Genomic DNA, 27,864 nt, shown 5'->3' on the forward strand with positions numbered 1-27,864 from the left:
CACATCAAGTAACTTGAGCAAACAGTAAAATTAGATTTAAAAAACAGATAAAAAAAATCACCTTATGGAACAGCGTGAAGCAACACAAACATTGGCACAGACACATGATAACATGATAACAAGCACATACACATGGATTTAGTACTGTAGATTTGTATTTATTTTTTATTTTACCTTTATTTAAATAGGCAAGTCAGTTATTAAGAACAAATTCTTATTTTCAATGACGGCCTAGGAACAGTGGGTTAACTGCCTTGTTCAGGGGCAGAACAACAGAATTTTACCTTGTCAGCTCGGGGATTCAATCTTGCAACCTTTCGGTTACTAATCCAACGCTCTAACCACTAGGCTACCTGCCACCCCAAAAGATAGATGTGGTGGTGGAGTAGGGGCCTGAGGGCACACAGTGTGTTGTCAAATCTGTGAATGTAATGTTTTAAAATGGTATAAACTGCCCTAATTTTGCTGGACCCCAGGAAAAGTAGCTTATGGGGATCCATAATAAAAACAAATGGCCATGATTTTGGAATGAGATGTTCGACAAGCAGGTGTCCACATACTTTCTCTTCCAAAAATGTTTAATTACACTACATGACCAAAAGTATTTCACTCATATTGTAATTAATTATAAGTCATATTTCATAGAATTGTGTAAACACTGGACAGTTTAAATGGGACAAATGGAGAGATATGAAAGGGGAGCTCATTAAGTGACATATTGGGGTCACTGGAGAAAATCTTAGTTAATGATGTGTTCATTGATATCCATGAAGAATTAGGTTTTTTTCAATAAGAGCAAATTATTGCATGAACTCACAGCACATACCATAGTAGTAATGTATTACATGTACACTTGAATCTGCAAAGCTGTTTTTTCTGTGCTCTGTTAGCAGGGTCAACAGTCAACCTAGATAGACAACTGCTTGCTGCCTGACTCCACAGGCAAGACTTACAGCTTGAGTGGTTGGTGATAGAGGTCACACTCTGCATCAGCGTCATCAGCAACTAGAAAACAAATGAAGGTGAATGCACAGCGAAAAATATGAAAAAGATATATATTGGGAAAACAGCTCTCAAAGCCCAGAGAAATGGTTGCAAGCATCAGAAAAGAAGGTAAGAGTGGTGGTTTGACTCATAAATGCCATTGATTTCATGTGAATCAATCATATTCATTGGAGAACCCATTCCAAAAGATTTTGTCTCAATACTACCAAAATAATCCAAATGTCTTTTCAACTATACACCACCTGTACGACCATCTCACGGTACCAATTTCTCAGTCATCAGTATTCTATTTAAACTTTTAGACATATAACCTTCAAAACCTGGATGTATTATACAGTACCAGTCCAGGGTTTCTAGACTCCACAATCACCCGACCTCAACCCAATTTTTGATGTTTGGAATGAAGGAAAAGCAGCCAACAAGTGCTCAACATATGTGGGAACTCCTTGAAGACTGTTGGAAAAGCATTCCAGGTGAATCTGATTGAGAGAATGCCAAGAGTGTGCAAACCTGTTATCAAGGCAAAGGGTGGCTACTTGGAAGAATTTCAAATATGAAATATATTTTGATTTGTTTAACACTTTTTTTGGTTACTACATGATTCCATATGTGTTATTTCATAGTTTTGATGTCTTCACTATTATTCTACAATATAGAAAAATAAATCAGAAAACCCTGTACTGGTACTGTATAATACATCAGGTTTTGAAGGTTATATGTCTAAAAGTTTAAATAGAATACTGATGACTGAGAATGACTGAGAAATTGGTACCGTGAGTAAGTGGCCTAGTGGTTAGAGCGTTGGACTAGTAACCGAAAGGTTGCAGGATTGAATCCCCGAGCTGACAAGGTAAAACAAATCTGTCGTTCTGCCCCTGAACAAGGCAGTTCGCCCACTGCTCCTAGGCCGTCATTGAAAATAAGAATCTGTTCTTAACTGACTTGCCTAGTTAAATAAAAAAAATAAAAAAATCTTGTCAAGCTGTTTCTGCACTAGCCAACCAGGCTGTGAGAAAGTCACATGGTCCCTTAAAATGGGCCGTCCTCGGACTGTTATGACATGAGATCAGTGTGCCACTGGCAGCTTGATATTGAACCTCTACAGGGGTACTGTCTCGGAGTCAGAATCTATAGTGCCTTGCAAAAGTATTCAGACCCCTTGGATTTCTTCACATTTTATTGTGTTACAAAGTGGGATCAAAATTGATTTAATTGTATTTTTTGGGGGGGTCAATCTACACAAAGTATGTCAAACAGCACTTTTTTTATATAAGATGAATACAAATGTAATAACCAAAATATAGTTGTTGCATAAGTATTCAGCTCCCTGTGTCAATACACGTTAGAAATACCTTTGGCATTGATTACTGCTGTGTCTTCTTGGTTAAGTCTATAGGAGCTTTGCACACCTGTATTGTGCCATTTCTGGCCATTTATTATTTTCAAAATTATTCATGCTCTGTCAAGATGTTGGGGAATATGACTAGACAGCAATTTTCATGTCTTGCCATAGATTTTCAAGCAGATTTAAATCAAAACTGTAACTTGGCCACTCTGGAACATTCACTGTCTTCTTGGTAAGTATCCGGTGTAGATGTGTCCTTCTGAAAGGTGAATTCCTCTCCCAGTCTGGTGTAAAGCAGATCAAAGCAGATTTTTCTCTAGAATTTTGCCTGTGCTTAGCTCCATCCCGTTACTTTTTATCCTGAAAAACTTTGCAGTGTTTGCCGATGTTAAGCATGCCCATACCATGATGCAGCCATCTCCATGCTTGAAAATAAGGAGGCAGTTACTCAGTGATGTGTTGTGTTTTTTTCCCAAACATAAGGCTTTGCAAGTAGACCAAAAACTGTATTCCTTTCTTCTTCATGTTTTGGAATAGTTTTATTCTGTATATTCGTATTCTTCTTTTCACTGTCATTTAGGTCATTATTGTGGAGTCACTACAATGTTGTTGATCAATCCATCAGTTTTCTCCCATCACAGCCACAGTTTCATTCCTGTCCTGCAGCTCAGTTCAGAAGGATGACTGTATCTTTGATGTGTCTGGGTGGTTTAATACATCATCCACAGCATAATTATTAACTTGACGATGCTTAAAGAAATATCCAATTGTCTGATTTGTCATTGTTACCCATCTACCAATCACTGCCCTTCTTTACTTGACCGAGGGACCTTACAGATATTGTATGTATGGGAGACAGAGGTTTAGTCGTAAAAACAAAACAAAATCACACAAAGTGAGTTCATGTAACTTATTATGTGATTTGTTAAGCCACATTTTACAAATGAACTAATTTAGGCTTGCCTAAACAAAAGGACTGAATAATTAAGCAAACAACTATATTTACTTTGTAACACAATAAAATCCAAAGGGGTCTGAATACTTTTGCAAGGCGCTGTATCAGTCTCCTCTAAATCCCCAGAGCAAACTGCTCCCTGTTCTACACTCCCTTTCCGACCTACTTTATTTCCAGCCTCTCTCTTTTTCTTTTGTCTGTGTATCTTTCGCTCTCACACACACGCAAGCACTCACACATTCTCTCTGTCATTTATAAAAGAAAAACGTTTGCACGTTAGAGAAACTCTCCAGAGGTTGTCAGTATTCTCCTGTATAATACAGTACTTTATAAGACCAAACTTATGCACCAACTGAGCAACCCCAGTCACATCCCTCTTCCCACAAACCCCTTATGGCATTGTATCTTGATAGAATCAGAATCTCTTTCTGGTTTGCCAGTGATGACATGGAGATGTGTGTAATGGGACTCACCATTACATTGTGAGCTGCCCTGGTTCCCTATACAGTGGGGAGAACAAGCATTTGATACACTGCCGATTTTGCAGGTTTTCCTACTTACAAAACATGTAGAGGTCTGTCATTTTTATCATAGGTACACTTCAACTGTGAGAGACGGAATCTAAAATCCAGAAAATCACATTGTATGATTTTTAAGTAATTAATTAGCATTTTATTGCATGACATAAGTATTTGATACATCAGAAAAGCAGAACTTAATATTTGGTACAGAAACCATTGTTTGCAATTACAGAGATCATACGTTTCCTGTAGTTCTTGACCAGGTTTGCACACACTGCAACAGGAATTTTGGCCCACTCTTCCATACAGACCTTCTCCAGATCCTTCAGGTTTCGGGCTGGGCAATACAGACTTTCAGCTCCCTCCAAAGATTTTCTATTGGGTTCAGGTCTAGAGACTGGCTAGTCCACTCCAGGACCTTGAGATGCTTCTTACGGAGCCACTCCTTAGTTGCCCTGGCTGTGTGTTTTGGGTCGTTGTCATGCTGGAAGACCCAGCCACGACCCATCTTCAATGCTCTTACTGAGGGAAGGTGGTTGTTGTCCAAGATCTCGCGATACATGGCCCCATCCATCCTCCCCTCAATACGGTGCAGTCGTCCTGTCCCCTTTGCAGAAAAAAATCCCCAAAGAATGATGTTTCCACCTAAATGCTTCACGATTGGGATGGTGTTCTTGGGGTTGTACTCATCCTTCTTCTTCCTCCAAACACGGCGAGTGGAGTTTAGACCAAAAAGCTTTTTTTTATTTTTTATTTCAGACCACATGACCTTCTCCCATTCCTCCTCTGGATCATCCAGATGGTTATTGGCAAACTTCAGACGGGCCTGGACATGCGCTGGCTTGAGCAGTGGGGACCTTGCGTGCGCTGCAGGATTTTAATCCATGACGACGTAGTGTGTTACTAATGGTTTTCTTTGGTCCCAGTTCTCTTCAGGTCATTGACCAGGTCATGCCGTGTAGTTCTGGGCTGATCCCTCACTTTCCTCATGATCATTGATGCCCCATGAGGTGAGATCTTGCATGGAGCCCCAGACCGAGGTTGATTGACCGTCATCTTGAACCATTTTCTAATAATTGCGCCAACAGTTGTTGCATTCTCACCAAGTTTCTTGCATATTGTCCTGTAGCCCATCCCAGCCTTGTGCAGGTCTACAATTGTATCCCTGATGTCCTTACACAGCTTTCTGGTCTTGGCCATTGTGGAGAGGTTGGAGTCTGTTTGATTGAGTGTGTGACAGGTGTCTTTTATACAGGTAACAAGTTCAAACAGGTGCAGTTAATACAGGTAATGAGTGGAGAACAGGAGGGCTTCTTAAAGAAAAACTAACAGGTCTGTGAGAGCCGGAATTCTTAGTGGTTGGTAGGTGATCAAATACTTATGTCATGCAATAAAATGCCAATTAATTACTTAACAATCATACAATGTGATTTTCTGGATTTCTGTTTTAGATTCCGTCTCTCACAGTTGAAGTGTACCTATGATAAAAATTACAGACCTCTACATGCTTTGTAAGTAGGAAAACCTGCAAAATCGGCAGTGTATCAAATACTTGTTCTCCCCACTGTAGCTATCAATGGAAGATCATTACCGCTCGAGCCTCCATCTATCAATACATACCCACGGGCCTTCCTTGGCTGGGACTTTTCACACCACGCTGAATTAGATTTAATCTCCATTTCATACCTCTCTCTTTTTCTCTTATCGAAGTCTGACTGTGTTCAGGTTATGCAACAGTACTGTGAACAATTAGTACCTTTTGAGAATGTAGTCACAATTCAGAAGATAGTTGATATGTAGATTACATATTGTATATTGATACATGCGTAGATTATAAATAATATATTATTTTTCTAAATGACTGTGAAATGTTGTTTTGTTCATTCATATCTAATGTACATTATGTCTAGTCATGCACTTCAGTTACCTAAAAGAATATTCAGCAGTTTGGGCACAGCCTAAATGAAGACCTCATGATACCATGAGCTGTTTTGACCCTGTCTGTCTGCCCGTCACTCTACTTTCTGTCTAGTTCTCTACATGATCACAAGGATGATTTTCACAAGCGCCTGTCCTACACCACCCACAAACTAGAGATGGTGGAGTCTGAGTTTGACTCCACCCGTCAGTACCTGGAGACGGAACTCCGTCGAGCCCAAGAAGAGTTGGAGAAATTCACTGACAAACTACGCAGGTATGTGAGCCCTGTTACATGACGTCAGTCCCGGTACACCATGTCAGTTCCTTTACCTCATGTCCTTCCCGTTACTCCATGTCAGTCCCGTTATGCCATCTTTATTCTCTTACCAGAGCTCCTGTGTCTAACAAAGCGTGACTATGCCATCTTTCACTTCCACCTAATGAGTCAATGGATTTACAAATCGACTAATTCAACTGAGTCTGCATTGGGAATAATCTAATGCAAGGTTCTACAACTATTGTCTATGATCCTATCCCTGCAGTAACATTGCCTGGCTACCCTTCCACATTGCTCTGGCCAACTGATTTTTCTTCTTCCAAGATTAGTCTGGATTTCTCTCCCTCCCCAACAATTTCTATAATGCGAACACATTCTGACATTCTGGTTGGTCCCAGAAACCAATTGGTTACTACATAAGGAAGTTATGAACTTTGATACTCTGATTGGTTAGATTTGTTAGAGACGATCCAATCGCTGATGAATTTGTTTTGTACAATGCCCCTCACTTCGAAGTCACACAAACGACTTCTAGGATGGCAGTCTCAGACTTAATGTATGTAGCGATCGATAGAGCAGTGGAATTAAATTCAGGGTAAGTCGTCTGGCAGGCAGGAACACACCTTGATTCAACTAATCAATGTCTTTAGTCCGGACTATAATTAGCCGAATCATCTGTGTTACTGCAGGGCAAGTTGATCGAAAGCCAGTAATAATTCAAATGTAAGTCATTTACAACAGAAGTACATATGTAGCCTGTGGCTTTTCCTTTCGCCAAGGAGACAAAGAAAAATGTTTTTTTATTTTATATAAAAGGTCACATTTTCTGACTTAAAGTAATTGATATTCCCAATTAATAAGGTGAGACGGGAGAGTTGAAACACATTTTGGAGTTAAAAAAAAAATCACATGTACTTTAACACTGTGATGTAGAGATTTCAAAATGTACATTTGTCTGCTAACTAATAGTAACATTCAGAGAACTGTGCTAAATGTGGCTTTTTCACAGTTCTGCCTTAAATCTGAAAAGATCCCGATGTTACAATTAACATTATTAGACATTATTATATTAGCATTCAACATTATTTTTTTTAAGGTGTAATCTTAGTTGCACTGCCAACATTTATGTAAAATCTTAATTTGTCTACATACTATATCATTTTAGGTAAGGGGTAAGTTGTAACACTGTGTTACAACTAACCCCAAGTATACTAATTAAAGGCTTGTAAGAAGAAATATACATTATTGTCATGAACTATATTCATCTAAATACCTTATCTTACTGATAACAAATATATACTGTATGTTAGATATATGGAGAATGTTCCACAGATCAATAATCACTTGATTCATGAATTTCAAACTCTTCATAGTCATGTTTGTAAAGACACTAACCATCGGCTCATTGAATAACACCTCTCTAAGTGGCTTCTAATTGGAGTTGTTTATTCTGTAACCCGTGTTACAATTGTCCCCGGTCTCTCCCTGCAATACCAAATGTTTTTTGGCCTACAATTTAACTTGACAGGAAACAAAGAAAAATATTATTTGTTTTAAATATAGAACGTGTTATGAGATTGATCATTGTTGAGCAGCCTGAAATATAACCTCCAAATCCACTTCTAAAGCACCGTCTTCTTCTATAACAGACATTTTTTACAATGAATCTCCAAATGCTTGTATCCAAACCCCCAAGAGACTGGGGCCAGTGATAATAACATGCAGAAAGCACTATGTGCTGACAGAGATAGTAGCCTAATGCGGGTAATGATTTAACTAATGGAAGGTGAAAGAACAGCTTATTCCATTAATCCCACTAATGTTTTGGAAGCCGACCAGACAGTGTTTTGTGCTGGGAAACACACCTCGACCCGCGCTGAAATGTTGCCAAAATCCTCAGCTCATTCATGAGTCATGCATAAGTCCTATGGATTTGATTCTGCATTTTCCATCACCTTTTCTCTCCTAATTTTTTTTTTTTAAATTCTGCTTTCATCACATGAAATGCGTTTCTCCATGCTTCAATTGTGAGGATTCACATCTAAAAAGTATTACTGTACAGTATAGTACAGTAAATCAGATATATCCATTGAATGATCTTGAAATTCAAATAACTGTTTTTTGGAGTTTCACATTCATCATCTTGAATTAAAGGACAGTGAATTATTTGGATTTGAAAGCATTTCATACTCAAGACTATGTTTCATCAATGTGTACTCTTTCCTGTCCTGCAGGATCCAGAGCAGTTATGCAGCTCAGCAGAGGATCAATCAAGACCTGGAGGACAAGGTGCACAGGACAGTAAGACACCTGATCAGCCATACACTCTGCTGCTTCAGCCATACACTCTGCTGCTTCAGCCATACACTCTGCTGCTTCAGCCATACACTCTGCTGCTTCAGCCATACACTCTGCTGCTTCAGCCATACACTCTGCTGCTTCAGCCATACACTCTGCTGCTTCAGCCATACACTCTGCTGCTTCAGCCATACACTCTGCTGCTTCAGCCATACACTCTGCTGCTTCAGCCATACACTCTGCTGCTTCAGCCATACACTCCGCTGCTTCAGCCATACACTCCGCTGACACCCACTTCCAATGCCACACAATGTTTTCACTTTTGACACTTTGATTTGTTCTGCCGGTAAAGCTCAATCAAGCAGAACTGAAGTAACGCCATCCTTCACATTTGACTCCACTGAGCCGGTGTACAGTGAAATGACCTAAAAACAACTCTATTGTTCCTGGCAGTTTGTTGCGAGACTCCCAAACAGCATTGTGTCTGCCTCTGACAGTCTATACTGATGTCAACGAAGAAACTCAGAAACAGCATCTCACCCTCAGGTCTCCTGGAATCTTCCCGAGACCTGCGAGAAGACCATTTGAATTGGCAACAATTTCAACCTTAAAATGGCATTCCTACCTTCATTACTCTGTGTTACAGTACATCACCTAGTGTGCCCATAAAGTCCTGTCCCTTAAGCACTTCTTCACTCCTAAGAGTCTCCACCTCTTCACAGTTGTGGCGGAGGGGCATTACCAAGATGTTGGTATTGACATTGCAGGGAGAGATTTGTTGCGTCCTAATGCTCCCTGTAAGTACCTCAGCTCTCACATTGCTCTCATAAATAATGTAGGAGGTGGATGGAGGTTTGCTCTACGCTCCCCACCGGCCACTCCGGTGGCACCCTTGGGGCCCCTGGTGAATGCAGCATCTAAGGAATAAGCTCTATTTAGGGCAGCCTGAGATGCAGCTCCATTGCACCACACTCCAGTGAATTGAGAAATCACGTTTACTTCCCCTGCAACCATTCCAATGATGGTTGTCAAGTCGATGTCTTGATAGTTACACCTCGGCCGTGCACCTTATGTTGCATTTACAATGGAGTTATTTTAATGTCTCATATCCTTGAAGATAAAAAGGCTTTAGAATATGAATGTTGCTGATAAGACTGACCTGTTGGTCAGGGTCTGGCATCAGTGCATGAAAGGGGAAAGCCCCAGCTCTGTTTCACTAAGCAACACACAGAGCACAGCATCACACACGTACGTATGCATGCACGCTTGCATCACACACACCCTCGTCCCTCATGGAGAGACTACATAACAGAAATGGTAGCGTCACGTCTGTCAAAAGACTGCTGAATGCAACGACTAATGAGCAACCGTAGTTCTGGTGCTTTGGTTTCCCGTCACTGGTTATTTTGACTTATCAGGATTGGGTGAAGATGGTACTTAAACGTGGGGGCGGGGATTTCTAGCAATGATTTCAAGCAGAACGTTATTGGAAGGGGTGGAGCTTTGTCTGAGATCTTCCGTTTAGGGGGGTTTGAAACTTTGTTAGTCTCGTTAGTATATTTCCCTTATACATCTCCCATCAGAACCTGATCGAGCATCTGACACAATCTCACGCACACACTTACGCACATGCACACACGGCTCTGAGGCACCTTGGCCCCTGTAATTGGAGCTTGGACAGATGGGCTCTAGGAGTGAGTGAGTGAGTGTGTGTGTTTGTTTGAAGACGTGTGTGACAGACTGCTAAGAGGCTTACCAGCTTTGTTTTGTAAAATAGAGCCAATATAACATAGGCCAAACAGTAAAAAATTATAACAAGAACAGCTATCATGAAAATATTAAAAGTAAGAACACCTAAGAATGGGTATATTGATTATTCCATACGCCTCCTGAATTGAGGTGGAGCTGTCTTTCTTGGTGATCGGCTATGTGGTCTGTGGTTTGAGATCTTAGATGAGAACTCCAGTATAATTGATCCGAACATGCGGTCTCCCTTGGTGAAAGGCCCCTCTCACCACTCTAAAAGCAATTACATGATCAGAGACGGAGCGCAATCCATGTCCAAATTGATAGAACCTGCCATAGAACCTTGTTAGAAAACTACTACAACTTCTTTTTCTGGGCATATCTCCCAATCTCCCCCGACAAAAGCTCCCCTTTCCATTCGTTCCTCCTTCAGACCCCAAAGACACTGTCATTACTGTTCAAGATGAGTCCATGGTCTGGCCTCGGGTCCATATTTAAGACGTACTGTATGACTATCATGATTAAAAAGAGATTGTTAATCTCATCAAAACAGAAGTTTTGTGTCAATGGCTGATTCTCCGTGGCCATTTTAATAGAATACGACTGTGTGAAATTAATGTATTTTCCCAACCACCTCTTCTTAGATGATTAAGATGATTGCCTCAGGCAAGAGATTGTGGTGATAACACTTCATACAACATTGTCTCAACATTGACCCTAGATATGCCTATTTGTGGGCTACATGTTTTGTAGGCCTATTATATCCATTGGTGCTGAGGTATAAAGGTAGAAAACCAATAGCCTATCTATTACATGTCGTTATATGACAAATTTCTAACATTGATCCAGGCAAAGTACTGTAGATTATTTACACCAGTTCTACAGTATTTGTGTATTATTCGCTGTTTCTTCACCCATCGCTCTTTAGCACATCTGAGTAATCAGAATTGCATTGTCACAAAAGACAACAGCCACAAAATGTATCCTGAATCATATTCTGTCACACACTTCTACTGTATTCCAGTCATGTGATAAAAAAATAAAAAAAAGTGGTTGGCTTTTCAAAGGAATTAGCTTCCTTGGACCTTGGTGTAACTAATCACCATTTATGACAGGAAGTAGTACAGGATTGCTTCAGAAGCATGCCTCATTGTGATTGCCATTCCTTTTGATGTCTCGAAATGGCATTTTAAGGGCAAAATATTTCTCGAGCAGGAAATGGTCTTAGATAGACACTCGGTGACAAAGAGGTTCAATCAAATCATGCAATTAAAAAGTTCTGGAGGAGAAACTACAGGGAAGGTCATTAGAAAAAAAATAGAAAAAAAACGATTAAAACAACCAAGTAAGAGAATAGAGTGGGGGGATTTCCACAAGGGTTTCTATTATTTTGCATAGGGACAAGAGTTGTTTCAGACCATGTTACTCAACTAGGGCCTAGAGTGTAACCTGGTCAGGTCACACGGTCAGTGAAAAACCCCTATTTAAAAAAGAAATTAAGTCCTCCCTGGACCCTGGCTGTGGCGACTCCAGTGTTGACAGAGCTGTGGAGCTGTCTGCCTGGTCAGTGCTGAAAAGCCATTTGGGCGAAGGCCAGAGGAAAGGGCCCTCTCCAGGGTGCTGAACTAGTGCTGCCCAGCCAGCAGCACACTGAACCATATTAAATATCACATTAACTGTACCTTAACTATGTCTAACACTTTTCTAGCTCTACATAGATCAAAATAGTATTTTGTAAAATACCATTTTGAACTGTATATGGATTAGTAGAATACAAGGCCCCCAGAACAAATGTGTACTCTAATGACTACTTTAATTAGCCCATCAGAATAGAGTGGAAAGCTTAATGAAGCCATGGTTCTATGAGGAAGGGTTAGCTTGCCTCCTCATGACACCAGTGAACAAGGTAATTAGTGGGGCCGAGGCCCCTGGAGTGGTTGTTGTTTTTGTTAGTGTTGTAGTTGTCCAAAGCCACCACACACGATCTGGGGGCGAAATAGCTAACAACTAATGAATGATTCACATACAGTATGGCACCTTGAGGGTAATATTGCTCTTGTGATCAAGGAGATGTTTGTGTGTGTGCTTGCACACAAGCAGGGGTGTGTGTGCCTTTCAAGATCCCGGCTAAGCAGGCAGCTCCCGGCCCTACTGGCACTGCAGTGAGCGGTGCTGACACTCTTAGTCTAATTAGAGTTCTCATCAGGGTGTGCTGCCTTTCTGCCATGCTCACCAGTGTGCCAGAAGAGCCTGTTTTCTGAGCCGCACATTTCTCAATGTGCTATTCGCAGTGCACTCATTAGTCAATGCTTTTCAATGAAAAGTGTAAATCACACCCAGGGGATAGGCATCACAGAACATACACCTCACCAAATTGGGTTATTGTTGCCAGCGTTCTGCTTTTTTGTTTGTTTACCAAGCTTCTTCAAGTCACATTTATTTCTAAAGCCCTTCTTACATTAGCTGATATCTCAAAGTGCTGTACAGAAACACAGCCTAAAATCCCAAACAGTAAGCAATGCAGGTGTAGAAGCAAGGTGGCAAGGAAAAACTCTAGAAAGGCCATAAACCTAGGAAGAAACCTAGAGAGGAACCTAGCTATTTTATTTTTTACATTTTATTTCACCTTTATTTAACCAGGTAGGCTAGTTGAGAACAGAGTTACACATGGAGTAAACAATAAACAAGTCAATAACACAGTAGAAAAAAAGAAAAAAAAAAGAGTCTATATACATTGTGTGCAAGAGGAGGTATGCGAATAATTACAATTTTGCAGATTAACACTGAAGTGATAAATGATCAGATGGTCATGTGCAGGTAGAGATACTGGTGTTCAAAAGAGCATAAAAGTAAATAAATGAAAACAGTATGGGGATGAGGTAGGTAAAATGGGTGGGCTATTTACCGATGGACTATGTACAGATCGATTAGCTGCTCAGATAGCAGATGTTTAAAGTTGGTGAGGGAGATAAAAGTCTCCAACTTCAGCGATTTTTGCAATTAGTTCCAGTCACAGGCAGCAGAGAACTGGAAGGAAAGGCGGCCAAATGAGGTGTTGGCTTTAGGGATGATCAGTGAGATACACCTGCTGGAGCGCGTGCTACAGGTGGGTGTTGCCATTGTGACCAGTGAACTGAGATAAGGCGGAGCTTTACCTAGCATGGACTTGTAGATGACCTGGAGCAAGTGGGTCTGGCGACGAATATGTAGCGAGGGCCAGCCGACTAGAGCATACAGGTTGCAGTGGTGGGTGGTATAAGTTGCTTTAGTAACAAAACGGATGGCACTGTGATTAACTGCATCCAGTTTGCTGAGTAGAGTATTGGAAGCTATTTTGTAGATGACATCGCCGAAGTCGAGGATTGGTAGGATAGTCCATTTTACTGTGGTGAGTTTGGCGGTGTGAGTGAAGGAGACTTTGTTGCGGAATAGAAAGCCGACTCTAGATTTGATTTTAGATTGGAGATGTTTGATATGAGTCTGGAAGGAGACTTTACAGTCTAGCCAGACACCTAGGTACTTATAGATGTCCACATATTCTAGAATTCTAGTCGGAACCATCCAGGGTGGTGATGCTAGTTGGGCGTGCGGGTGCAGGCAGCGAACGGTTGAAAAGCATGCATTTGGTTTTACTAGCGTTTAAGAGCAGTTGGAGGCCACGGAAGGAGGGGTGGCCAGTCCTCTTCTGGCTGTGCCGGGTGAAGATTATAACAGAACATGGCCAAGATGTTCAAATGTTCATAGACGACCAGCAGGGTCAAATAATAATAATCACAGTGGTTGTTGAGGGTGCAACAGGTCAGCACCTCAGGAGTAAATGTCAGTTGGCTTTTCATAGATGATCATTCAGAGTATCTCTACTGCTCCTGCTGTCTCTAGAGAGTTGAAAACCGCAGGTCTGGGACAGGTAGCACGTCCGGGGAACAGGTCAGAGTTCCATAGCCAGAACAGTTGAAACTGGAGCAGTAGCACAGCGAGGTGGACAACAAGGAGTCATCAGGCCAGGTAGTCCTGAGGCATGGTCCTAGGGCTCAGGTCCTGTGTGTGTGTGTGTGTGTGTGTGTGTGTGTGTGTGTGTGTGTGTGTGTGTGTGTGTGTGAGAGAGACAGAGAGAGAGTGAGTGAGTGAGTGAGCTTCAATTCACACAGGACACCGGATAAGACAGGAGAAATAGTCCAGATATAACAGACTGACCCTATACCCTCGACACATAATCTACTGCAGCATAAATATTGGAGGCTGTGACAGGAGGGGTCGGGAGACACTGTGGCCCCATCCGACGATTCCCCGGACAGGGCCAAACAGGCAGGATATAACCCCACCCACTTTGCCAAAGCACAGACCCCACACCACTAGAGGGATATCTTCAACCACCAACTTACCATCCTGAGACAAGGCAGAGTATAGCCCACAAAGATCTCCGCCACGGCAGAACCCAAAGGGGGGCGCCAACACAGACAGGAAGATCACGTCAGTGACTCAACCCACTCAAGTGATGCACCCCTCCTAGGGACAGCATGGAAGAGCACCAGTAAGCCACTGACTCAGCCCCTGTAATAGGGTTAGAGGCAGAGAATCCCAGTGTAGAGAGGGGAACCAGCCAGGCAGAGACAGCAAGGGTGGTTTGTTGCGCCAGTGCCTTTCCGTTCACCTTCACACTCCTGGGCCAGACTACACTCAATCATAGGACCTACTGAAGAGATGAGTCTTCAATAAAGACTTAAAGGTTGAGACCGAGTCTGCGTCTCTCACATGGGTAGGCAGACCATTCCATAAAATTTTAGCTCTATAGGAGAAAGCCCTGCTGTTTGCTTAGAAATTCTAGCAACAGTAAGGAGGCCTGCGTCTTGTAGGTATGTACCACAGGACCAAATCGGAAAAACAGGTAGGAGCAAGCCCATGTAATGCTTTGTAGGTTAGCAGTAAAACCCTGAAATCAGCTCTTGCCTTGACAGGAAGCCAGTGTAGAGGCGCTAGCACTGGAGTAATATGATCAAATGTTTTGGTTCTAGTCAAGATTCTAGCAGCCGTATTTAGCACTAACTGAATGTTATTTTGTGTTTTACCCAGGTGGCTGGAAAGTAGAGCATTGCAGTAGTCTAACCTAGAAGTAACAAAAGCATGGATTAATTTTTCTGCATAATTTTTGGACAAAGTTAGATTTCTGTAATGTTATGTGGATGGAAAAAAAGCTGTCCTTGAAACAGTCTGTTCGTCAAAAGAGAGATCAGGGTCCAGAGTAACGCCGGAGGTCCTTCAGTTTTATTTGAGACGACTGTACAACCATCAAGATTAATTGTCAGATTCAACAGAAGATCTCTTTGTTTCTTGGGACCTAGAACAAGCATCTCTGTTTTGTCCGAGTTTAAAAGTAGAACATTTGCAGCCATCCACTTCCTTGTCTGAAACACAGGCTTCCAGCGAGCGCAATTTTGGGGCTTCACCATGTTTCGTCGAAATGTACAGCTGTTTGTCATCAGCATAGCAGTGAAAGTTAACATTATGTTTCCGAATGACATCACCAAGAGGTAAAATATATAGTGAAAACAATAGCAGTCCTAAAATGGAACCTTGAGGAACAAGGTTTACAGTTGATTTGTCAGAGGACAAACCATCCAGAGACAAACTGATATCTTTCCGACAGATAAGATCTAAACCAGGCCAGAACTTGTCCGTGTAGGCTAATTTGGGTTTCCAATCTCTCCAAAAGAATGTGGTGATCGATGGTTTCAAAAGCAGCACTAAGGTCTAGGAGCACGAGGACAGATGCAGAGCCTCGGTATGATGCCATTAAAAGGTCATTTACCACCTTCACAAGTGCAGAGGAATAGGAGATTCGAAATAGGCCGAATTTTATTTATTCATTTATTTTTTACATTTTCTGGGTCAAGGTTTGGCTTTTTCAAGAGAGGCTTTATTACTGCCACTTTTAGTGAGTTCGGTACACATCCAGTGTATAGAGAGCCGTTTATTATGGTCTTGCTAGTTCTCAGCATTTGACGTACCCAACATGCATTACCCGTTATCCATTAGCCAGGCTTGTCACGGATTGATGTAAAAATCTCAAACAGCAATCAAACTTGACCTAGATAAAGACATGAACTAAAGCTTCTTCAAAAGATACTGTCTCTCACCCTAAGAATTGAACTGGGGCCAGAAGGGAAAAGGAGATAAAGAAAACCTAAAATATTTAGTTGAAGCACATCAAACTTTAGATTAATTGGCTTTCAAGTCACATATGGCCAGCCCCCTATCCTTTAGAGACTTGTAGGCATTTCAGAGAATTTTACACCGATTGATCATTGAAAACTTTTGAGCAGGTAGTTATTTATTTCTTGAGGAGGCTGATATCCTTTTTTTTCAGGTTACAAATTGTATTTTTTCTCAGAAGCCTGTAAATCTTGTATTTCTCTCTCCCCTTCCCCAACTCTAGTATACAGTAATCGCGTCTCGTGGGGGGGGGGGGGGGGGGGGGGGGGTTCAATATTCACATAAGCCCAGTAGTATTCTGCAGTCTATGATTTTTAAAAAGTACTCTAACCTCTGTAAATTGCCTTGCTGCCCCATGGTGTGAGGCATTGGTACATCAAATTATCTAACTTTGGCTGGATGTGGATGAAAGTACAGTAGGCTACACTGTCGACTCTATGGGGAACAAAAAAAGTTTTCAAGTCAGTCATTGGATGGCCATGACTAGGTCTGTTGCGGTGACCATATTACCACCACAACGCCAGTCATGAGTCAATATACTTAAGTATATTTAAAACCAAATACTTTTACTCAAGTGACTCACTTTTACTCGAGTCATTTTCTTTACTCATGTATGACAATTGGGTACTTTTTCCACTACTGGCCACTTCATATGCTCACTCTCACTCTCTCCAGACTGGGGGGAAAAAAATAGCCTTTCTATTTTATTCAGCTAAGTTCAATTATATTCTTCTTACTATAAAAGCATATACAGTGCCTTGCGAAAGTATTCGGACCCCTTGAACTTTGCGACCTTTTGCCACATTTCAGGCTTCAAACAAAGATATAAAACTGTATTTTTTTGTGAAGAATCAACAACAAGTGGGACACAATCATGAAGTGGAACGACATTTATTGGATATTTCAAACTTTTTTAACAAATCAAAAACTGAAAAATTGGGCGTGCAAAATTATTCAGCCCCCTTAAGTTAATACTTTGTAGCGCCACCTTTTGCTGCGATTACAGCTGTAAGTCGCTTGGGGTATGTCTCTATCAGTTTTGCACATCGAGAGACTGAAATTTTTTCCCATTCCTCCTTGCAAAACAGCTCGAGCTCAGTGAGGTTGGATGGAGAGCATTTGTGAACAGCAGTTTTCAGTTCTTTCCACAGATTCTCGATTGGATTCAGGTCTGGACTTTGACTTGGCCATTCTAATTTATTTTTGAACCATTCCATTGCAGATTTTGCTTTATGTTTTGGATCATTGTCTTGTTGGAAGACAAATCTCCGTCCCAGTCTCAGGTCTTTTGCAGACTCCATCAGGTTTTCTTCCAGAATGGTCCTGTATTTGGCTCCATCCATCATCCCATCAATTTTAACCATCTTCCCTGTCCCTGCTGAAGAAAAGCAGGCCCAAACCATGATGCTGCCACCACCATGTTTGACAGTGGGGATGGTGTGTTCAGCTGTGTTGCTTTTACGCCAAACATAACGTTTTGCATTGTTGCCAAAAAGTTCAATTTTGGTTTCATCTGACCAGAGCACCTTCTTCCACATGCTTGGTGTGTCTCCCAGGTGGCTTGTGGCAAACTTTAAACAACACTTTTTATGGATATCTTTAAGAAATGGCTGTCTTCTTGCCACTCTTCCATAAAGGCCAGATTTGTGCAATATACGACTGATTGTTGTCCTATGGACAGAGTCTCCCACCTCAGCTGTAGATCTCTGCAGTTCATCCAGAGTGATCATGGGCCTCTTGGCTGCATCTCTGATCAGTCTTCTCCTTGTATGAGCTGAAAGTTTAGAGGGACGGCCAGGTCTTGGTAGATTTGCAGTTGTCTGATACTCCTTCCATTTCAATATTATCGCTTGCACAGTGCTCCTTGGGATGTTTAAAGCTTGGGAAATCTTTTTGTATCCAAATCCGGCTTTAAACTTCTTCACAACAGTATCTCGGACCTGCCTGGTGTGTTCCTTGTTCTTCATGATGCTCTCTGCGCTTTTAACGGACCTCTGAGACTATCACAGTGCAGGTGCATTTATACGGAGACTTGATTACACACAGGTGGATTGTATTTATCATCATTAGTCATTTAGGTCAACATTGGATCATTCAGAGATCCTCACTGAACTTCTGGAGAGAGTTTGCTGCACTGAAAGTAAAGGGGCTGAATCATTTTGCACGCCCAATTTTTCAGTTTTTGATTTGTTAAAAAAGTTTGAAATATCCAATAAATGTCGTTCCACTTCATGATTGTGTCCCACTTGTTGTTGATTCTTCACAAAAAAATACAGTTTTATATCTTTACGTTTGAAGCCTGAAATGTGGCAAAAGGTCGCAAAGTTCAAGGGGGCCGAATACTTTCGCAAGGCACTGTAGTATTAAATTAATGGCACGGGACTTAGAAACATATCTTGTCTGATAAATGAACAAGCCTACAGCCTGTGGCATGGCACATAGCCAGATTACGTACAGTAAGACGACTCATATTGTTCTTCTGAAATAAATGTTCTTCACATCAATGTTTCTTTAAACTTGCCTAAAATAAACAATGGATTTATTGTGATGGTGTATATTTAATTGATTTGGACTTTTTATTTAAATGTAGATGTTCCAAAGGTGCTTGTATGTGTGGAGGCCATTACTCACTCTCAACCCCAACAATTGTAATTAAATAAAGCCTCAAACTGTACTGCCAAGATGGTATATGACCATGTCAGTCATCATATGCAAATCTATAATATCCTTCACTCTTTTAATCTATGGGCAACCTCTAGACGATTTCTAATATTCGGATGTTAAATCAGCCCATGGCAGAATGTCAATCCAAACAGGTTGCAGATTAGGGTATGCAACTAACTCAAGAAACAGTTGAAGTGAGTCATTCAAATTCAAGCTAAATGTAATGGCTACAACTCACATTTTTACAATTTCCACCTTCCCTGGAGTGGACACTGTCAATACCTTTCTGGCAACTTTACAAACCCATTCCACGTTAGGAAGGGCTAGTTTTGTGAGAGGTGGTTTTGGGATGTGAAAATCTCTGAAAAAAGCCAGGGACAAGGCGTTAGCAGCTTTGGAGACTCGTGTCAGGAGGAGACTCATGTCAGTCTCCTATGTCGGAGGTCTATAGCAAAACTCACCTTCCCCCAGAGTGAAAAGTGATTACAATGTGGCACATAATGTGCCTGAATGAGACCGCCAAAGCAACATGCCAGAGCAGATTAATGAGAGACTTACAGAATGGATTTGAATATCAATGCCAACCTGTTGCTTGAACTGACAATAATTGACTTCTATTAAAACTGCTCCCCCACCCCGTGTTTCAAAAACAATCGTGACCCTTGTGCGGTGGAGACTCAATGATGCATCCTTTGTCAAATCCTATCACACAACAGGGGATTAACAATTATTGGGTGAAGGGGGGAAAGGATCTTGTTGGCATGTAATTGTTTGAGGCTAAATCTCAGGAAATACTAAGGTGTCAAACATTGACCATTGCTTTAACCGCTTTAATTTCTCAGGACTATGATCGATGCGCCCCCCCCCCCCCCCCCCCGGTAGAGTAAATGATTTTATTTGGGCACTGGCCAGTGAAGTCTTATTTTAATTAAGACCTGCTACTGGCATAGAGAGCAGGAACACTGACTGACTGGCTGACTGCTCGACACCTCTTCTCACTCTCCTTTCTCTTCCTGGTCTTTCAATTCCTCCGCTCGCGCTCCCTTCCCTCCTTTAGTCCCAGCACCATGAGGACGAGAAAAGAGCGCTGAGCCGGGAGATCATCGCCCTCAACAATCACCTCCTGGAGGCCAAGATCACCATTGAAAAGCTCAGGGGAGACAACGTGAGTATCCTGTATAAGCCAGTCGTTGCGCATCGGGGAATCACTGAAACAACTAAACAGACAGTTAGACGACCAATGCCCGGTGGCGGCCTTGCCACGTGTGCCACCTATAACATGAACCCAACATAAAAACCTGCGCTGATAGTACATTCTTTGAAGTGCTACTGTCTGGAGAGAGACACGTGAAAAAGTATCTCTATTTTTGATACTGAATGTTATCAGATCTTCAACCAAAACCTAATATTAGATCAAGTGAACCGGAGTTCACAAAGAAAAAATGTTTTGCACTTATTTTACTTATTGAATTTTAACAAAGTTATGCAACACCCAATTCCCCTGTGTGAAAAAGTAATTGCCCCCTTACACTCAATAACTGGTTTGGCCACCTGTAGATGCAATGACTCCAACCAAATGCTTCCTGTAGTTGTTGATCAGTCTCTCACACAGCTGTGGAGGACTTTTGGCCCACTCTTACATGCAGCACTGCTTCAACTCATTCATGGATAACATGGGTCCCATTGTGCCTGGCGAAAAGCAAAACACTGCATTCCACAGTAAGAACCTTCTACCAATGGTGGTGGTAATCCCAGACCTAATCCCAATTGAGATGTTGTGGCAGGACATGAAACGAGCAGTTCATGCTTGAAAACCCACAAATGTGTTGCGGAGTTAAAGCTGTTCTGCGTGGAAGAGGGGGCCAAAATTCCTCCACAGCGACGTGAGAGACTGATCAACAACTACAGGAAGCATTTGGTTGGAGTCGTTGTAGCAAAAAAGGTGGCAAATTACTTTTTCACAGCATACAGTACATGCTCGTCCCTAGACATAGCTTTCACCTGAATTCACCAAGTCAGTCTATGATCTCTTATTGATGTGACTTGTTAAATCCACTTCAAATCAGTGTAGCTGAATGGGAGACCAGGTTAAAATACTGATTTTTAAGTCTTGAGGCATGAATTGTATGTGTGTGCCATTCAGAGGGTGAATGGGCAAGATAAGTGCCTTTGAACAGGGTATGGTAGTAGGTGCCAGGTGCACTGGTTTGAGTGTGTCAAGAACTGCAATGCTGCTGGGTTTTTCACACTCAACATTTTCCTGTGTGTATCAAGAATGGTCTACCACCCAAAGGACATCCAGCCAACTTGACAACTGTGGAAAGTATTGGAGTCAACATGGGCCAGCATCTCTGTGGAACGACACCATGTAGAGTTTATGCACCAACAAATTGAAGCTGTTCTGCGGGGCAAAAGGGGGTGCAACTCAATATTAGGAAGGTGTTCATAATGTTTTGTACTCTGTGTACAGTAGTTACTCCTAAATCAATAGGGGATTTGAGACTGTAAGCAGGTTTAAAGCTAGAGTCTGGATTTGGCCCTGGGGACCTACTGTGTCAATCTACGGTCTTAGTCTCGTTGATGTGAATCCCCAAGCATCTACCTAGCTTCGCACTCTATCTAGCTCTCTGCAGGGCTGCTGTGCTAGCTAGACACATCTGAGCCATTGGGCATGATGAGAATCCTCTTGAATCCAGGGAGGCTGATTGGGGTCAGAATTAGGTCTTACAGGATAACTTTATCTGTTAGCAGGAGTAGGCAGACATTTTGTCTTAAGGGAATGCTTTGAATTAATTGGAGATGGCAAACTGATTCTAATATGAGGAAGACCAAATAAGTCATTAGGTTGACTCTGGCTGCATTTACAGATGTGGAAGGAAGAGTTGGGTGTAACGGTAAATGTGTCTTTTGTCACCTATTTTTTGTTGTTGCACCTACTTCTGTTAGCAACAGCTTTCACAGCTAGCCATTTTCCTCTGGTTGCAGCCAAAAGCTATTCTCTCAGTTAGCATGGAACTTCTTCACATCAGAGTCCTGAGAGAAAACAACATGGCTGACATTGAGACATCAATGACTGGATGAGACAGGTCTTTGTGCTGCCTTCAAACTACCACAGTCCCAATTGTTCTGTATGTGAGAAAAAAAATTGCACACAGTTAACTAGAAGGAGAATTGAAGCTGTCAAAGAAATGCCTTTGATGTTTATGAGAGGGCTGTCAGAGTTTGCTGTGTCACAGAGGAGTTGCAGTGGGAAAGCGAGAGCATGGATACAGACTGACAGAGAGGAAGCTTACTAGCCTAGCCTCTAGATCAGAGGAGAAGAGCCCATTTCAGAAGCCCCGTAATGAAATTACAGTGAAGAGCTTTATTGCAATTGAAAAAAGTCCCTCAGAGTTAATACGATGTTGCGGATCATTAATGCCATTGTCAGCGCCACAGGGGCCTGATGAGAAAAACAAGCACTATTTTCTGGGTGGATGGATTTGTTCTGTGGCCGATGATGCGTTTGTTACTTCGATTGGGTTCTCCCAAAGTGTTAGACCCTCAGAGCTTTAAATTGAAGTAAACATTTGGGGTTGTCACAAGAGGGTTGAGGGGGAAAACAACTTCAGGATGTAGCAATCAATCTGGAATATTTTTTTTCGGGGGCATTCTTTTTTGTTTGTCAAGCAATGGTAGGTTAGCAACGCCACATGCTGAAATGACTATTTGGTCCCATTCTACTTGGTTGTAGTAATACCATGTCATTACATGTAGCAACCTATTTGAAACAAATGTTGGGTCAGTTACTCCCATTGCAATTTATACAGTTCTTAGTCTGCATGGCATCCCAACCTATGACTCAACAGTGTTTCATCTTTCCCATTTCCCAGGACCTTTACAGGAAGGACTGTAACCTGGCAGCGCAGCTCCTCCAGTGCTCCAAGTCACACCACAGAGCCCACAAGCTATCCGAGGTGAGTTCTGCGCTGCTCTACACTCACACTAACAAGTAGCCCCACGTATCATTTCCCCTGTTGATTTCACCGTGCAAAACCGCCTAAGACAACATCTAGTCCACTCGAAGGGGAGTAAGAAGTGAGGTATGAGAGAGAGAAAAATCCTCACAGTTCCTCATAAAAATAAAAAAAATCCTCAAAAGACGTGGGACTACCTTTTAAAACGTAAGGTCACGCATATATGGATGAAGTAGTAATGCAGCTATGGTATGAAATTGACAGAGTTATTGAGGTACTGTAGGATATCAGCATCCACAGCTGCTGACTCATTCGGCTCCCCATAATCATACTCCGATGAAATAACAGTGATTGGCTTTTGAAAGCACATTCCTCCTTTCGAGTCGACAAAGTGACCAATTCCAGAGCATTGACGAATCCATCACAAATGCAGCGATGAATATAGCCGAGTGCGATCAAAGGGATGCGGTATGATTTGCACTGGGACTTAACTCTGCTACCCAGCCAGAGAAAATGTATAGTGTACAGAGGAGCCCCTCGGGAAAGCTGCGGAAAACGGCGTGTTGGAGTGAGACGCATTAACCCTGCAGTCTCACCTACTTTTCCACTCAATTCTCAAATGGGGAAAGCAAGGCTGCAAAAAAATAAATAAAATAGCTCCATACTTCAAAACACTGGTATTATTTCTGCTAGGTGTCTATTTTCAACACAAAAAACAACAGTGGCTATTTTAGATTTTTTATTCTCAGCTGGAGACATTGAGCACTGGTCTAATTTAAATTGAAGCTGCTCCTGGTGATTTTTATTTATTTATTAAGGGCCTACACACAATACCCCATAATATCAGAGTGGAATTGTTTTTCGAAATGTTTACAAATGAATAAAAAATGAGAAGCTGAAATGTGTTGAGTCAATAAGTATTCAACACCTTTGGTATGGCAAGCCTAAATACGTTCAGGAGCCTAAATACTGAACGTATTTAGGCTCCTGAACGTATTTAGGCTTGCCATACCAAAGGTGTTGAATACTTATTGACTCAACACATTTCAGCTTCTCATTTTTTAGAGCCTAAATACGTTCAGGAGTAAAAAATGTGTTCAAGACACATAATACATTGCATGGACACAATAATAGTGTTGAACATCATTTTTTAAAAATTGACTACCTTATCTCTGTACCCCACACATCTGTAAGATCCCTCAGTCGAGCATTTCATTTCAAACAGCTCAACCACAAAGACCAGGGAGGTTATCCAAAAAGGGCACATATTTGTAGATGGTCCAAAAAATAAGCAGACATTGAATATCCCTTTTAGAGCATTTTGAAGTTATTAAACCACTCTCCATATTTTTAGGATAGTGGTGGTTGCATCATGTTATGGGTATGATGGTAATTGTTTAAAAAAAAATTAGCAGAATGGATCTAAGCACAGGCAAAATCCTAGAGGAAAATCTGGTTCAGTCTGCTTTCCACCAAACACTGGGAGATTAATTCACCTTTCAGCAGGGCAATAACCTAAACACAAGGCCAAATCTACACTGGAGTTGCTTATCAAGAAGACAGTTAAATGTTCCTGAGTGGCCAAGTTACATTTTCAACTTTAATCTACAGCAAGAATTGATTGGTTGTCTAGCAATGATGAACAACCAATTTGACAGAGCTTGAACATTTTAAAGAATAGTGGGCAAATGTTGCACAATCCAGATGGGGAAAGCCCAGAAAGAGAGACCGCAGTAATCTCTGCCAAAGGTGCTTCTACAAAGTACTGACTCAGGGGTGCGAATACTTATGTAAATTAGATATTTTGGGGATTTAATTTTCAATAAATGTGCAAACCTTTGGTGTGGTGTATTATGTGTTGATGGGTGGGAACATTTTTTTTTTTAACTATTTTGAATTCAGGCTGTGACAGCAAAATGTGGAATAAGTCAAGGGGCATGAATAGTTCGAAGGCATTGTACAAGTGAGGATTGATGAAAGTGTGTGTCTTGATGTACCTCTGTCCATGAGGATGTGTGTATCCTACAACTTAGCGATTGTAAACTGAGAAATTAGAAAAAGAAGGGCCAAAGCACAGTAATGGAGGGGTTGTGGTCAGCAAAGTTCTGACAAGTTCATTAGAGAGGGTCCCAACGGGTGTCCGAGCTAGTCTGAGTAAACACACAATAATAATTTACTTCTCTAAATTCAAACTCTAGATTGGAGTCTAGGGAACAGCATTGACAAAAACATCTGTATGGATGTGGCAAGCATTCGATAATGGCGTGGTTGTGAATATGCATGGGCAGATTTGATAGTGGTTGTCAGCATTGTATGAATCTATATGCAGTCTATTTTTAGGAATGCTTTGTTTTAGAGAAAGTTATGCTGGTAAGAATCGCTAAAACATTACTTTGTTAGAGCAGTAGTAGTCCTCCTTTGTTATTGATTGCTGTAATGTCTGAATCCATCTCTTAAATTCACTCCCATTTCTTCCTTTGTTTGGCTATCCAGGTTTCTTTCCTTCCTCTCTTAGAATTTCTCCTCACCATCCCACTCTCTCTCTTTCCAGCTGCCCATTGACTTCCAGGAGCGGGTGAGCTCCCACATAGAGAAGCACGGATGCGACGTCACAATGGCGCTGTGCCACTCATCCTACTCCGATGCTGTGCCCACCGCCGTCATCGCCAAGGTGCTAGAGAAGCCAGAGCCGGGCAGCAGCTGCCCAGTCGACCACAAAACCAGCCCCCAGCCATTGGTGGACGAGGGCCATGACCATGACTTCGTGACCAATAGCGTGGGCGGTGAAATCTTTCAGCGCCGTACCGCCTTCCGGACTGCCGACCTGTACTGTAGCGACACGGCCCTCTACTGCCCCGAGCGCTGGCAGGAGCGCAGGCAGAGCGTAGAGGTCCACGGCCTCCCCAAGGATCTCTTCCTCCAGGCCCAGAACTCCAACCCTCAGGAGGTGGCCTTCCATTCAGGTAACTTCTCCCAACACAGGGCCCCCTCCTTCCACGGAGAGTTTACTGTGGGCTCCTTGCCGCTCTCTAGCTCCTACTCCAGCTTCAGTCAGGCTTCCGAGGAGGAGAAGGGAGGGGAAGGCTGCGGCGGTGCCACCAGCAGCGCCATGTCCTCCTCCCACCAGGTGCTCTACATGGACTGGCGGGATGGGGGGTACGGTGAACACAAGAGCACCTCTTCTTATGAGAAAGACAGCCCTCCCAGCCTCAGCCTCTTCCCCAAGTCCCACAGCTTCCAGCACATGGCGATGCTGCCTTCCCCCAACCCGGCGAAAGGTGGTGGCGGCTCTTCACCAGCATACGTGCACACGCCGTCCTGCGGCTACAGTGAGCCATACCACTCGCCCCACCTAGCATCGTCGCACAGCCAGGGCTCGGCCCAGGGTGGAGGAGGACCCCGGGCGGTGGAGCGCTCTGACAGCCAGGCCAGCATAGGTGTCCCCACCGAAGAAGAACTGTCTGGAAGCTGGAGGCAGCTGAGTGTAGAGGACATCAACTCGTACTCCTACAACTGCAATCCGGGCCGCATGTCTCCCTACAGCTTTTCCGAGCAGCACTTCACCTTCCAGGAGGGGGACGCAAACGTCTCTCTCCACAGCCACGTGCTGGACCAGTGCTTGGCCGCTGCCGTCGGTGGTGGCGGACTCTCACCCAGTCCCAAACACCCCAGCATGGGCCTGCGGGGCAGGCCCCAGCCCCTTTACAGAGCCAAGGAGGACAGCCAGGACTCAGAGTGCAGCCAGTTCCTCTCAGGAAGCTTGAAGGACAAGGAGAGCGGAGCGGCTGGAGCGGCACGGGGGACCATGAACAAGGAACATGTGGATGCGATCCCCAACAGCTTGGCCGAGTCCTTAGACCACCAAAGCTCCCTGGAAGCCCCCGGTCTGCAGCAGCAACACTACCAGAGGGAGAGAGTGAGGCCCAGCCTGAGCCTGGCTGTTCCCAGGAAGAGTTCTCAACACCACCAAAAATTTGGAAGCACAGGAACAGGACTTAACAGGAAGGACAGTCTTACCAAGGCCCAGCTGTACGGCACCCTCCTGAACTGAACAGCTCGGTAACACTTTAGACTTGACAGGTATAATGCATTATGATGCGGTTATAATTAATTGTAAGACTTGTCATAAGCACGTATGACCCCTTATAAAAAGTCTTAATATTATCTCAATGGCCAAATAACAGCAATTGTGAGCAAGTTGAAAATATACTTCATAAAAAGCCATAACATATTGTAACCCTTGTAATAAGAAATAAAAAGCTCATGCGTGCTTATAACAAGTAATAAAAAAAAATACAATTATACTGGTTAGCTTGAAGTAGTGTTACCAACAGCTCTTCCTTTTATGCGTGACGATTATGTACATCGTGTTTTCTGTGGCAAACACACAGTTGGTGTGGATTTGAGATGTTTTTGTAATCCGGTGAAGGCAAGCTTCAAGCTGTCAGATGCTACACAGCTGTGTTTTTTTGGGGGGCTGTTTATGTCATGATACGGTGTAGTTATCAGAGAGACCAGACACCAGATTTCCTACAGTATATCATCCCTTATTCTCTGAGACAGCCATTCAGCAAGCTCAAAGCTATTTCGGAGAAGGCTCACAAGACAAATTATCGCTTTACAATTATGACAGTATTGAGGCAGTAACTATTGTACTAAATATATAAGCTATTAGCATTTGAAGTATGTCAGTAACACAACATAATTTAGTGCAAGCATAATGTCTGCCATTCATTTCGGCAGACAGACAGACCTATGATGTGAGAGCTGAGCGCTCCAAGTTCCCATCAAACCCCCGCTATTGAGAATTTCATTACAATGGCATAATACCAACTAAAGGCTACATAAACTCCTCAGCAAAAAAGAAAAAAAAGAAACATCCTTTCACTGTCACTGCATTTATTTTCAGCAAACTTAACATGTATAAATATTTGTATGAACATAACACGATTCAACAACAGAGACAA

At 42.4% G+C, this 27,864-nt stretch overlaps 1 protein-coding gene across 1 annotated transcript; it reads left to right on the forward strand.

Moving 5' to 3' along the window:
* The first annotated feature begins 919 nt into the window (after positions 1–919).
* LOC110505255 (brain-enriched guanylate kinase-associated protein-like) lies at positions 920–27,768 on the forward strand. Its single transcript, XM_090220466.1, has 6 exons — positions 920–1,113; positions 5,859–6,020; positions 8,258–8,324; positions 19,999–20,106; positions 22,814–22,897; positions 25,449–27,768. Exons 1-6 carry the CDS (start codon positions 1,043–1,045, stop codon positions 26,946–26,948), a joined length of 1,992 nt encoding a protein of 663 aa, XP_090076592.1. The 5' UTR covers positions 920–1,042; the 3' UTR covers positions 26,949–27,768.
* Positions 27,769–27,864: the final 96 nt, after the last annotated feature.

The sequence above is a fragment of the Oncorhynchus mykiss genome, chromosome 25 (genome assembly GCF_057628025.1).
Source record: "Oncorhynchus mykiss isolate SJ-2025 chromosome 25, ASM5762802v1, whole genome shotgun sequence".
Classification (NCBI taxonomy): domain Eukaryota; kingdom Metazoa; phylum Chordata; class Actinopteri; order Salmoniformes; family Salmonidae; genus Oncorhynchus; species Oncorhynchus mykiss.